We start from the raw sequence: 12,961 nt of genomic DNA, 5'->3' as shown, positions 1-12,961 counted from the left end.
GATCTATTCCAGTATGCTTCCTCTCATTCTGTGCACAGATGAGATCATTTGGCTAAATTTTATAGAAATTACATTTTTAAAAATATGTAGGGCCCAAAAAGACAAATAAATAAATTAAGGAAGTTGACACCCTGAAGATATTAAATGGGATCAATAAAAAAATCGAACTAGCAAAGATGATGATAATCCTCACTGAATTAATTTAATGTAGAATCTGAGCTTTTTAGTGAAGCTGCAACTACATAAATTTTAGTAATTTTTCAGTAAGTGGACATAAAAATATCAATGACATCAATCCAAGGTTTTTCAATCATGAAATTGGGTTTTAATCATTCTTTTGTTCTGATACTAATTTTTCTGTTTCGATGTTGGGTAAAGGTGACATCTGCTGTTTTGACTTTATTGGACCCTTCTTCCCTTAGTAAGAAAGATATTTTTTTTTTATAAAATAATTTCCATTACCATTATTATTACTATCATCATAATTATTTGTATTTACTCTTAATTTCCATGTATCTGTTAGTCTAAGATTTCTTGTGCGCGTAATCTTCTTCATCTTTTTTTTTCTTTTAATGTATTGTTTTTTCCCGTTTAAAAAAAAATAAAAAAATTAATAAATAAATAAGTAAAAAGGGTAAATTGACCGGGCCTCAAAGTGTGCATGTTGTCTAAAATGTAACCTGAGACGGTAGCGCCCCTGTGTGGTGGATTCTTTTTAAATCTTACGTCATCACACTTGAAAAAAACACACTCTCACAGTCGGCTTTGATATTTCCAAAAGAGCCTGAACGCAGCACGGCGCTTCCCTTTTAAACGCGTGTGAAGTGTAAAGTGGGTGAAAGGGGAGGAAGAGAAGAGAGGAGAGTAATAATGAGAGGAAGAGAAGTAAGACCATAGAATCAGAAGAGGCCGACTGACAGGTAAACTGTGCTGTTTTTACTCAACATGTCACCTGTGTCATATCATATAATGGTGATGAAGGTGATGATGATGATGTGCGTCATAGTGTAAAGTATAAATGTGTCTTCGCTGCTGCTTGATGAGGTTTGTTTATGTAACCTGCAGCAGTGACAGCGTCACATGCACTGATGTCATGTTTTCACTTAACTGAGCTGCATTGAACTTATTATTACTAAACTAAATAAATCAATAAACTGACAGAATTGACATGTGATATAAGATAAACTCTGCGTGTCGCTGACGTCACGACGAGGGAATCGGTTCGGTATCGGTCAAAAATCTCAAATCCGATGTTGCATGCTTCACTATGCACAGTGTAAACATGTGCAAAAGCATTTGAGCTGAGTCATGTTTATTTCTTCAATATTTGTTGCACAGCTGGAGAATTATTTCTTTGAAATGACTCAGCACAAAATGTGTGTTAACAGCTTCACACGTTCATAAATGGTCTAAAATGACCGATATCAGTATAGGTAGATCCTCGAGTTTGTGATATCGGTATCGGACACAAGAAACTACACTTATTTACACATTCATTTGTTTCCCTGTAATGTTTGTGATCGTTTAACCATGAAAAAGAGTTTATTTGCGTCAAAGCAAACACTACACATTGTGGTGCTCCTGCTTGCTTGCGCTGCTCCTTCACTTTGGGGCGACAGAGCTGAGTTCTGCAGAGTGGAGCCTCATATTCTAGTCACGATATCCGCATGTTTGTGTGTCTTACTATTACACTTATTTTGTTACAGAATTGTGCAGGGATGGAGCCGAGTGTTATTGCATTGTTAGCGTCGGCAGGAGGAATTGTGGTTCTCCTCATCTTCGTCTATGTCACCTTTCTCCTGTGTCCTGCAGCCTACCTACGGGCCTACAACTGGTAAAAACAAGCATGAGCACACACATTCAATTAAAAACAAAGTGACTGACACTGACTGTGGAACATCCTTCCTATAGACATAAGATCAGCTGTCTCTGCCTTTAGCACCTAAGCCTCAAAATGGAAAATATTTATAATATTTTAACCTTAAAGGGGCTAGAAAACGTCCTGTGAGTAAGTGCTTGTGCACATTTTTCCAGAATACTTTCAATATGTGGCAGTTATTTACAATTTACTGCATGTTAAAAGAGTGTTTTAACAGTTTAAAGTGAATAAAAACAAAACAACGGAATAAAAACAGTATAAAATATCAGTCTTTGTCTCTCAATGTGCAAAAACAGGCCAAAAAATGTAGTTCAGTTTAAATATTTGGTCTACAAACGTCACTGTTTGTACAGAATATTTGGGTATTTGCAGCAGTATCACACTTCCTGTTCCACATGTAGAGAAGTGACATTTTCACCATTTGGGTCGTTATTTAGTAACATACTTTATACACAGAGCCAGTTTAGCAGCAGTCCTCTTCCTCATAGCAGGAGTCTGCTCCTCTTTCTGTTCTATTCTAATTCATTTCCTCATTTTGAGAAATTTAAAATAAAGTTTTTGCATTGAGGTAAGACACATTGTCAAGACAAAGACATCTCAAATATCGAGCAAACCAAGGAGGAGCAGGTGCATTTACTCATGAGTGAACAGTAAACACTGCAGCATGCTGTTTTTGCCAGAATCCGGCTCGCAGGATGAATTTGTGGAAAATTTCACATTATGATTAGATTCTAAGTTTCTAATGAGTTGTTATGCAGAGTGCAATTTCAACAATATAATGCTTTAAGTTAATTAAGTATACCACTTAATGGTATTTATCTCAAGAGATTTGAGGTTGTTCATAATTTGTTTTGTAAAAAGAGACTTCATTAAATGTAAATCAAAGGAAATAGGGTTCTTGTTGTTTATAGGTTATTATGCTACTATTTAACTGGTCCGGCCCAACTCGAAGATCAAATTGTGCTGTATGTCGCACCCTGAACTAAAAATGAGTTTGACACACCTGGTCTAGAAGCTGAACAGCTCCGTCACCACACGACTTACCTTAACCGTCTTGCACAATAGCTTTTATGTCAAATTACACTCTTACACTTAGGATTAGGGTTAGGGTTAGGGCCAAGACTGATAAGTCTCCTGGACTTTGCCAACTTTAAAAACACACTGTGCTGAGTCATGGTGGTGTCACTGTTTTATCAGTGTCACAGAGTAAAAGTTAAAGGTCAAGTTACAAACTTTACACAAAACAGATATAGCACACAAATAAGGACATACAAATGTAACTGATATTGACAGGCACAGCATCTCACAAGCTTTTGTAAAATGTGAACATATTTACTGAAGTCCTGTACTTCAGTAAATATGTGCACAGGGGGTTAAGTGTCTTGCTCAAGGACACATATAGACTAGCAGAGCCAGGAACTGAACCCACAGCCTTCCACTTGAAAGACAACTCGCTGTACCACTATTACTTTTGACACTTCAGTACAGTAAATGTGTGATATTATATCCCTTTTAGGTACTTTCAGAGCAGAGAGTGGACTTGAGGAAAAGAATAAATAAGGCGTTGCACAGGCAGCTGTGTTATTGTTAGCCAAGTTATTCAGCAGCCCAGGAGTCAAAGTTGTCTAAGAAACTTTTTAGGTCTACTGGCATACTAACAATGGGCTCCACCCTCTAGAAAACCAGGAGGTGATCAAGTTTTACTAAAGGGAGTGAGCAGAGACTCCATCATCTGTGTGAAAATATCAGCTGTGAAAGAGCCACACATCACCACACACAATAAATTGAAATAGATATTGTTGGATGCATATGGTTCATTACCATACACAGAAAGGTGAACAGACAAAAGGCAGAATACAAAAGTTTGTAACAGATGTACAAGAAAAACATCAGCTTTAAAGAACATCATAAACACCATATCTAATCTAATTATCCAATAAACCAAATGGTTGATCCAGTGTTTGTGGTCATGTTTTAATAAAATGTATATGGAGCTTCATTCATATCAGCTGTTACCGTTACTGATAAACACTGCATTTTATCCTCTCCAGGTACCAGCGTCGCAAGCTTGGACTGGTGACCCGCTTCTCTCACAGTGGAAGTTACCGTTTCTGTTATTTCACCAGCGCTACGCCAGCGGGCAACACTCCGTCACTGCTTCTCCTGCACGGCTTCTCTGCCACCAAGGACATGTGGCTGCCCCTCATCAAGGTAGCACATATAGTACAATACAGTACATTGGAGGCCTCTCTATGCTGATACATAGAGCTGACCTTTGGGAGGACTCCACCGTGAGTTATCAGTCCTCTGTCCCAGTCAGGCCAGACACAGCAAAAATATAAGGAGGCACATATTGTAGATAAATGACTGTTGCCCGTGCTACATCAAGGCCTTTGTGAGTAGAGATTTGCGGCTGGCACCGTCCTGAGTTGTTGCTGAGATTCGTGCTTAGGAATGTAATCAGCTAATTTTAGAGAAGGCCGAATAATACGTTTTTCTCTTACAGCAAGGATCTTTCTCAAACACACTTTTATAAAAATAATAAAGATTCACAGATGGAAGGAAAAGGAGAAATAGTCATTTAAACTTTATTAAAGATACAAAAGAAGGTCCATAGCATGTAGTCCAAAATAAGAAAAGAAAATACATACATTTCTATAGCACATTGAAAAACAACAGTGCTGTACATCGCATAAATACATAAAACTGACAGGATATGAACCAATATAAACTAAAAACAGGAGAAAAACACAGAAACAAGGTCAAAAAATAAAAAATATAAAACACTAAAACTGCCAAATCCATGACAGCAAAGGCTCTTTCACTGTGCTGTTTTAATCTCCGCCAAGATAACACAAGAAGAGCTTTTTCTGCAGACCTCAGTGAGGTAAGATGAGGCAAGACCATTCTTCAAGGCTTCATAAGTAAAAAGTAGAATTTCAAAATGTAATTCTAAAAGGAGCCAGTGCAGAGATGCCAACACAGGAGATTAAAGATTAAAAATAATTCAAAACAGTGCATACATGAAAAGTCAACCACTTTCATCTGTGTGCAGACAGGAGCTTGAACCTCAGTGAGCTCAACTTTAGGCCTGAATAATACTGTTTTCTGAGACTGTCATCCTGCACATAAAACAGGCAGATGAAATTTCTTATTATGGACTTGCAGTTTTGACAGGCACTACAACTACTTGGTAATTTAATGAGCCTCATAAAAAGTGTAACGCCATCATTATCGGCCACCTTTTAGTCTCACTGCATGTCACTTTTAATATCATTACACCATAAATGTCTGTTCATGTCCTTGTCTTGTGATAAATCATGAACAGAAGAAAGAAGATGGCATAATAAATAAAAAAGCACAGAAAATGGATTATTATGCAGTGTATTAAATCCCAAATCCATACTGTGTAAGCATTCTATGTGGCGTGTCGCCTCAGCAGCACATCAACATTTTTTAATTCATTTCTTGGTTGTGTTTGTTTTCTCCTTTAGTACCTGCCCAAAAATCAGCATGTGGTGGCTATGGACATGCCTGGACACGGGGGGACGGCTCGCACTGTTGATGACAACTACAGCATTGAGTGTCAGGTCACCAGAGTCCACCAGGTCTGTGGCAGAGACATAGATCTGGAGTTTCAGACAGCAGAGAAACCACAGCCGTTATTCAGACCAGACAACATCAGGCCAAATTTTTTTTTATCATTTTAAAAGAGTTGATCTTGTGATATAATTTTCTTTAATATATATATATATACTGTATATATATATATATATATATATATATAAACAAAGGTTCTTTACATATCAATTTAATATTTATGTTTCACTAAGTATACTCACACATAAGAGCAAAACTCTTAAGATTTGCCATGATAATTGTCGATATTGAATGATCTGAAAATATTCTACCATGATAATATTGTACTTTGGCACAAAACTTTTTCTTTTTAATCACATAAGTGATTTTTGTGTCACATTAGTAACACTGATCATCTGTTCCTGTGTAACTGTAACAGCCTTTGGAAAATGTACACGTACGTATATTCTCAAGTGTGTACATTTTCAGTACACAGAAGGTGTTGCCTGTTTATGTTTAGTAATCCACCAAAATACTAAAGCATATTTTACAAGTATTGCACTGATATCATGAATCACAACTACTTTGATCAGAATAATTGTGTTTGTGTGTGCATATACTGTATATAAGAAAGAACTGAGACTGATAAGCTACGAGACACATCAGCACCAGTCTATGCTCCACCTTTAATTCATTCCCTAAAAATGAAAGCCATGAGGTTGCACTTAACTAGCTAACATGTCTGTTTCTGTCTCTCTGTGCAGTTTGTGCAGAGTATTGGTCTCGACAAAAGTCCCTTCCATCTGGTTGGAACGTCGATGGGTGGGAATGTGGCAGGGGTGTATGCTGCCCGCTACCCGACTTACCTGTCCAATGTCACTTTGATTTGCCCAGCAGGTAAATTCAGCAGACATTTGATCGATTAAATGTTAAGCTCTAGGATTCAAACCTTCAAGGATTCAAAGGTTTCTAATATCAGAATGATTAATTATCTCCTCTTCCTCTGTTCCCCAGGTCTGGTTTATCCCAAAGACTCAGAGTTCGTCACTCTTCTGAAGGAACTGGAGGGAAGTCAGAACAAGGACTCCATCCCTCTGATTCCCACCACTGTTCAGGAGTATGAGAACATGATGAGACTCTGCTTTCACAAGTCGCTCAACCTCCCCCGACCGGTACAGTGCCGTGCTGCAGATTAAGGGGATAGTTCTGGGTGGTTCACTGACACATACAGCTGTTTTACATTATACATTTGTTGCACTACTCGACTCGTCTTCAGCTGAGCCGATACTAAATGTGACATAGGATGCATTCACACCGGCCCTTCTTAATCGCACCCTAGTTCATTTGCTCGGAAGACCAGTTTGTTTGCAGAGGTGTGAATGCGCAAGCGAACTCTGGTGCGCACCAAAGAAGTGAACTCTGGTCCGCTTAAAAAAACGTACGTCTCGGTTCACTTCAAGTGAACTAAATGAAGGCAGTGGACTCCAACGTAGGGCCTAGTGGGTTAACATAACCAAAACATACACGCCTGTACAACTCTCAATATTTAACAATTAACTGATTCTAAATGATTCAGCACACTGAAAACAACTGCTTTGCTCATCACTAGTGTGTTTGTGTCGCATATAAAACAACGTAACAGCAGTTTGTGCAGCTGCGCTATGGCGACCCCGCCCACGTTGAGGAGGTACTATAATAATGGAAAATGACATGACTGATACCAAACCAAGTAGAGACGAGTCGAGTAGAGCCGAGTAATGCTAGAAACTGTAAACTGTCTCATGAAAAAAAGCAGCAATAGTTGCTGATTATGATAAGCGTGCTGCTCAGTGTTCCCTCTTTGTGTGTTTGTGTAATGTCAGGTTCTCCGAGGCCTCCTGAGTGAGAGGATCCCGAACAATGGTTTCTATAAAGAAGGTTTGTCTATAAAGTTACTCAGCAGCTTTTCTCCTTCTTCTGTCGCTTTCATTACACCATCAAAAAGTGATATATTTATATATACATGTATATATATATATAATGCATATAATACTACACCTAGTTTTTTTTCTACACCACAAGATTCCACTTGCTGTCTGGATAAATTAAATTTATCAATTTCCATATTTCCACTGCGTCAAAGTCACCATTTTGAAATCTGAAAATAATTGACTGCTTGAATTCTGTTTTAAATTCAGCAGCAATATCTTTTCTCAAAGGATCTAAATGAATAATATGTTTTGAATTTAACTGCCATACATTTTTACTGTTACTGGAATTTATTCTGTTTTGCTTTCGATCCAACTTTTAGGACTCTTTTTTTTTTAATCAGATATAATACCAGTTTCTGCAGGATGTCTGCTGCTGATTTATTGTGTATTTTGCGTTTGTGTTCTCAGTGTTCATGGAGCTCATCCATGAGGAGTCTCGACACTCACTACAGGAAAACCTAAATCTGATCACAACACCACTGCTGGTTATCTGGGGGAAAGAAGACAAGGTAAAGGAATCACAGTGATCAATATTAGGTCTTAAAACAGATGAATTGAGTTTATTCAGCTCCAGGTGGACATCAAATCAAATCCCACAATTCATTATATCAATATCTGTGAAATATTATATCATTATCTTACACTTACCTTACTCCTTTCTCTCAGTTGCTGGATGTTTCAGGAACAACCGTGGTGCAGGCAGTGCTGCCGAACTGCCGGGTGGAGCTGTTGGACAACTGCGGTCACAGCGTGTCGATGGAACGGCCCAGGAAAGCTGCCAAGCTTATCATGGACTTCATGTCTGTGGGGGAAGTCAACAACCTAGATGTTAAGAAACATTCCTGAGTAAAACTTTTGAACTGAAATGCTGACCACTGACCTCACGTTGGATACAGTAGACGCTGGAAAAGAGAGTGATTGTTATGATGAAGATGACGAGCATAATGTTAATGGAAATTATGGAAATTTAGGATTTTTCCCATTTCTTCAATAAAACTAGTCTTATGTTGGGACGATGTATTGGCATAAATGTAAGCTACTATCTTAATGTATTAGTGTGTAAATACTTTAAGATAATGACATCTTGCTCTGTCATGTCTCTACAGCAGCCTGAATTGACAAACCAGCCAAAGGAAGAGTTTTGCCTTTTAAAGTAGTAAATGTAGAAGAACGACATCCTGTCTGGCAGGAGAGGGCCACCATAGTTCCCTGATGCACTTGGGAAAGGGAGGAGTCAAACTGTAGTATCACCATTAGTTACTAATTCTTACGCATTAGACCTTTAAGTGTGCTGCTACATATTCATTCTCATACAAACACATTTGTAGTGGAATTCTCACTGTGAAACATTGTGAAAGAGTTATGTGAATGTTTTATGAATAGATCTCAATCTATTCATCTGTGACTGTAATATTACATTAAAGCCTCTATAATAATCTGATATTGTCGACTGAAAAAGATGATTCATGTAGCTCTAGGGTTTCCTGTCTGTCATTCGATCAGCTGATCATGTGAGCCAGCTCATAACCAATTCATGAGAAGACAAAACCAAAACATGTTGAGAGAAGGCTGAAGGTTCACTCAAAAGACGTTCAATCAACCCTTTTTACTGAGTATCTAAAGATAAAAAAATTATAATTAACCTTTATATCAACCTAGAATAATTTTTAGGTTGATAGAAAAGTAGGTAGGTACATTTTATTTTGTTAAATAGCTCTCTGTTTATATAATAAACATTTAGAGCTTGTGCCATGATAGAATAACACAATGTTGCACAGGAGCTACACAGGATAGTGGTGGCACTTTATGCTTCATAAGAATGTTGGAGTTATTTCATAGTTTTTGTTTTTTGTGGTAATTTCGGTAGTTAATAGAATAGTTTATTATAGCGTATTAATTTACATTATATGTATATGTTTTTGCTAATATGACTTTACTTGAAATTTTTAGTTTTTGATTAGTTTATATTCACTGCAATGTTTGGGTTAGATGCACTAGTGAGCACTAGCAGACACAAAAGTTTAAAGGCAGGAAGCTGGTTGGAGACTGGAGTACACCTGGGTGGCGGGCATACATTTTTTCTCCAAACCAGAAAATGTATTGGTTTGTTTGCTTTATTGGACTAAATAAATCACCAAGACCTCAGTAACCCAGCATGGTCATTCAGTATTCTTTTGCCTGAGTCCACTACCTGCCCAGGGTGCAATAGTAGTCATTTGATTTAGTCAAGTTTATTAAGATAGGCCACTGTAACACCTTAAACTGCTAAAGAAATGTTCTGAAGAAACCATTCATGGTTTTATTTAAAGGTACCATCTCTGTTACCTTAGAAAATGAATGATTGAATGATTCTGGAGATATAACCATAGACAACCCATCACCAGAGATAGACTTGTGTCTGCTGGATCTCAAGAATGCAGGAAAAGGGACGTTAACAGACACACTCCGAAGCAGGAGGTGGCGCTAATGCGCTCTTGGTGCCACGCACCTTTAAAATAAAGAAGAAGGGCTACCCATAGGGGCTACCTATATGTCGGGGCAGATAGTGCGGGAAATACCTCTCGTGTTGGTTAAAAATAGTTAAAACGTGCGACCCTTTGTTCGCCTGTTTTTTTTCTAACATCACTACAGATAGAGCCAGGGTTGTTTATTAGTTCACATAACGGTTTGACCGTTTTGACCTGTTTGTTAGCTAGTTTAGCTTCAGGTGCTACAAACACGTGACACAAGGTAGGTTACGTTTGTTTTTAGTGGCTCGTTTAGGTGCTGTAACAAAACATAACACGGTGTGTCTGAAATGCAATAAACACTGTCCCTTAACAACATGCATAACAATCATTCTAATGTAGAGAAAATTACAGTTCTTGACCAAGTAAACAAATCACGAGATATGTTGTGATTTGATGTTATACAAATACAAATAAATTGAATTGAGTGACACCAAACTTAACCACTGATGTAACGAGTACATGGAAAATAGAGAAAGAGGAGCTGTGTATCCACCATGTGACGCAGTCTGGGTTTACTTTCTTACAGTGATTCTAACTTTATCTTGTTACATATTGATGCGGTTTGACCAGAAAATGACACTATAAATTGTTGCTACTCCTCTTTTATAGCCGTATGTGCCACACCCCAGTTATGGGGAGTTTTAACGTTTTTGTTTATTTATTTATTTATTTACAATTAGTTATATGTTGGGGACACATACACAGGAACCCCTCAAAAATAAATGCAGACCTGACATTTAATGCCATATTGAACTAATGTCTCTTGTATTTATTTAGTGGTTTGTATTTTCCTAGGTCAGCTGATGCTTTTATATCATGAATGTTGATGAGAAGGACGGATCTGGTGTTTACCAACGGGTTGTCCTGAAGAACAGCTCACCTTACCACTACTTGAAAGTCTGCCTGTGAGTTGCTGTAAACCCCCCTTTTAATTTTTGACACTGCCTTTACTGAATGAACATTTAAAAATGTTTTTTATTAGGTTTGTGTTTGTAAAACAATATAAATAGGCACTTGTGTATTATTTCTTAACAAATAATTTGTATATTTGTGTTTTTAGTGTTCTTGAGGATGAGCTCACCAGACTGAGTGCAGTAGAACTGAAGCACTTCATCATCACAGGCCTGAAAAACCTTTATGGAGAGGTACAATCTTTTAATGGAATATTTTAACTTACCTTTCCAAACAGCAGCTAAGATGACAGAATAACACCCCTTGTGGTGAAGCGGCCGTTTTGTTTTCATATGATTATATGTGTGTCTTAGGTGGGAGCAGCTTTATCTTTTGACCTGTTGAAGTATGACGAAGACACCCTCACTGCACTTTTGCGTGTTTACAGCAGGTGAGCATCACAATCAGGTCAGCAGAAAATTTTTTTACCTGCTACTGGCAATGGACTGAACAAGACTATATTATGTTTTTTGTGTGTCTGTATTTCTAGGGGTTTGGTGAAGCTGTGGAGCTCCCTGACTCTGCTGGGTTCCTACCAGAACCAGGCCTGTGCCTTCAGAGTGCTGCAGGTCAGCAGACAGTCATTCTAAAGGGGTTTCATTGAGTGCTTTTTTTTTTGTATCAGTTCATTAATATGATTCATCTAAGTGTTAGTGGGGGAAAAAAAACTTGATTCTTAGACGCGCTATTATATTTCTTAAAAACATGAACAGGTGCTGATCAATAATTCAATAATTGGAAATAATAATGGTAAAAAATCTCATCCATCTGTATCTATTTGCCTCCGTTTGCTAATGTTGATGTCATGGGATAGTCACAGTTCCATACATGTTAGAGTAGAGCACAAAAACTGGCAAAGTGGTCAATATTGTTTGAATTTTTGAATTATTTTTTTCCTCAAAAAGGGCTGAGAACATATGGAAACAGCTGATATCTCTAGCCTCTCTCTCTCACCTCACCCAGTTTCTGACTGCACTGCTATCCAAGCTTGTATTAATATAACATAATGACAGTAAATGCATGCAATTATTTAAATACATATAATTTCATGATTTCAAATTCTGATGTATTTTAAAGATAATCTCTTGGGTTGATGTTTGTTTGTTTTTTTATGTTGTTTTCAGGTGTCTCCGTTCCTGCTGGCACTGACGGGAAACAGTCGAGAGCTGCACCTGGACTGAAGGAGGAGTGTTGTTTCCAGGATGAATTTAATATGGAGGCGTGTCTTTAACCAACCGCTGCTCTGCCTCTCTACTGTCACAGCAGCAGCTCCACTCCATCGGCCGCTCCACATCGGCCAGCAAGCTTCCCTCACTAAATCCTTCTCTTCTAAAGATGTGGAGCTGTTTGCGGAGCTGACAGGCGACACCAACCCCCTCCACCTGGACCCAGCCTATGCCAGCACCACCTCATTCGAAACACCCATTGTCCACGGTGTCCTCATCAATGGCCTGATCTCGGCTGTGCTGGGCACCAGGATGCCTGGCCGTGGCTGTGTTTTCCTGCACCAGGAGATCCGCTTCCCTGCGCCACTGTACATTGGTGAGGAGGTACTGGCTGAAGCTGAGGTCCTCAGGATCAAGATGTCCTTTGCCCTGATTGGCGTGAAGTGCTCGGTCAAGGACAAAGTGGTAATGGAGGGAGATGTGATGGTGATGATGCCAGAGGATCAGCAGAACAGGGAATGAGAGGTGAGGACAGAAGTCAAAGGTCACAGCACCCTGGAAGTAAACAAAGCACATGTTGCGATAGGTTCACTGATAAGAAATGGCTGCCACCAAACACACTGTAGCTTTGTATTTCCTGAAAGATGTTGGATTTCCTTTGCAGAGGCTTTCTTCACAGTAGAATTGGCTCCATGTTGATTTCTTGCAGTTTTCTTCATTTTTGTATTCGTGTGCTGAACACTGATTAGAAGTGTTCATGAACAGTTACCAGCGAGATGCTGATAAGTTTGATATCTATTGGTGTGTGAGCATGTTTGAACTTTCTTAGCTCCGCTCTGTCTTGTTTAACATGTGCAATAAAACTGCAAAGTTATTGATAGATTTGTTACATGAACTCATGTTTCT

General features: G+C 38.5%; 3 protein-coding genes across 4 annotated transcripts; all 3 read left to right on the top strand.

Moving 5' to 3' along the window:
• The first annotated feature begins 796 nt into the window (after nt 1–796).
• Nucleotides 797–8,869, top strand: LOC131461428 (monoacylglycerol lipase abhd6-B-like). Its single transcript, XM_058632682.1, has 9 exons — nt 797–920; nt 1,707–1,834; nt 3,931–4,090; nt 5,374–5,487; nt 6,223–6,355; nt 6,473–6,630; nt 7,321–7,375; nt 7,837–7,937; nt 8,095–8,869. The coding sequence occupies exons 2-9, from the start codon at nt 1,719–1,721 to the stop codon at nt 8,272–8,274; spliced, it is 1,017 nt and encodes a 338-aa protein (XP_058488665.1). The 5' UTR covers nt 797–920; nt 1,707–1,718; the 3' UTR covers nt 8,275–8,869.
• A 1,041-nt stretch (nt 8,870–9,910) lies between these two features.
• On the top strand, nt 9,911–12,153 carry rpp14 (ribonuclease P/MRP 14 subunit). Of its 2 annotated transcripts, none has more exons than XM_058632685.1 (6): nt 9,911–10,158; nt 10,734–10,843; nt 10,999–11,083; nt 11,204–11,280; nt 11,380–11,458; nt 12,014–12,153. In XM_058632685.1, exons 2-6 carry the CDS (start codon nt 10,755–10,757, stop codon nt 12,068–12,070), a joined length of 387 nt encoding a protein of 128 aa, XP_058488668.1. In that variant the 5' UTR covers nt 9,911–10,158; nt 10,734–10,754; the 3' UTR covers nt 12,071–12,153. The 2 variants fall into 2 exon arrangements, with proteins under 2 accessions (XP_058488668.1, XP_058488667.1); XM_058632684.1 differs by having other exon boundaries at nt 10,716–10,843.
• LOC131461429 (hydroxyacyl-thioester dehydratase type 2, mitochondrial-like) lies at nt 12,092–12,950 on the top strand. Its single transcript, XM_058632683.1, has one exon. It carries the CDS (start codon nt 12,092–12,094, stop codon nt 12,575–12,577), a length of 486 nt encoding a protein of 161 aa, XP_058488666.1. The 3' UTR covers nt 12,578–12,950.
• The last annotated feature ends 11 nt before the right edge of the window (nt 12,951–12,961 follow it).

Source organism: Solea solea, chromosome 6 (genome assembly GCF_958295425.1).
Source record: "Solea solea chromosome 6, fSolSol10.1, whole genome shotgun sequence".
Lineage (NCBI taxonomy): Eukaryota > Metazoa > Chordata > Actinopteri > Pleuronectiformes > Soleidae > Solea > Solea solea.
The sequence above is the reverse complement of the archived record's forward strand: the minus strand, read 5'-3'. Positions and strand labels throughout refer to the sequence as shown.

Excerpts from the sequence above, each read along its gene's own strand:
- LOC131461428 (XM_058632682.1), top strand. The coding sequence starts at position 1,719 with ATGGAGCCGAGTGTTATTGCATTGTTAGCGTCGGCAGGAGGAATTGTG. Across the intron at positions 6,631-7,320 it reads CGCTCAACCTCCCCCGACCG|GTTCTCCGAGGCCTCCTGAG; the intron begins GTACAGTGCCGT and ends GTGTAATGTCAG. Across the intron at positions 7,938-8,094 it reads TCTGGGGGAAAGAAGACAAG|TTGCTGGATGTTTCAGGAAC; the intron begins GTAAAGGAATCA and ends CCTTTCTCTCAG.
- rpp14 (XM_058632685.1), top strand. The coding sequence starts at position 10,755 with ATGAATGTTGATGAGAAGGACGGATCTGGTGTTTACCAACGGGTTGTC. Across the intron at positions 11,084-11,203 it reads TGAAAAACCTTTATGGAGAG|GTGGGAGCAGCTTTATCTTT; the intron begins GTACAATCTTTT and ends TGTGTGTCTTAG. Across the intron at positions 11,281-11,379 it reads CTTTTGCGTGTTTACAGCAG|GGGTTTGGTGAAGCTGTGGA; the intron begins GTGAGCATCACA and ends CTGTATTTCTAG.
- LOC131461429 (XM_058632683.1), top strand. The coding sequence starts at position 12,092 with ATGAATTTAATATGGAGGCGTGTCTTTAACCAACCGCTGCTCTGCCTC.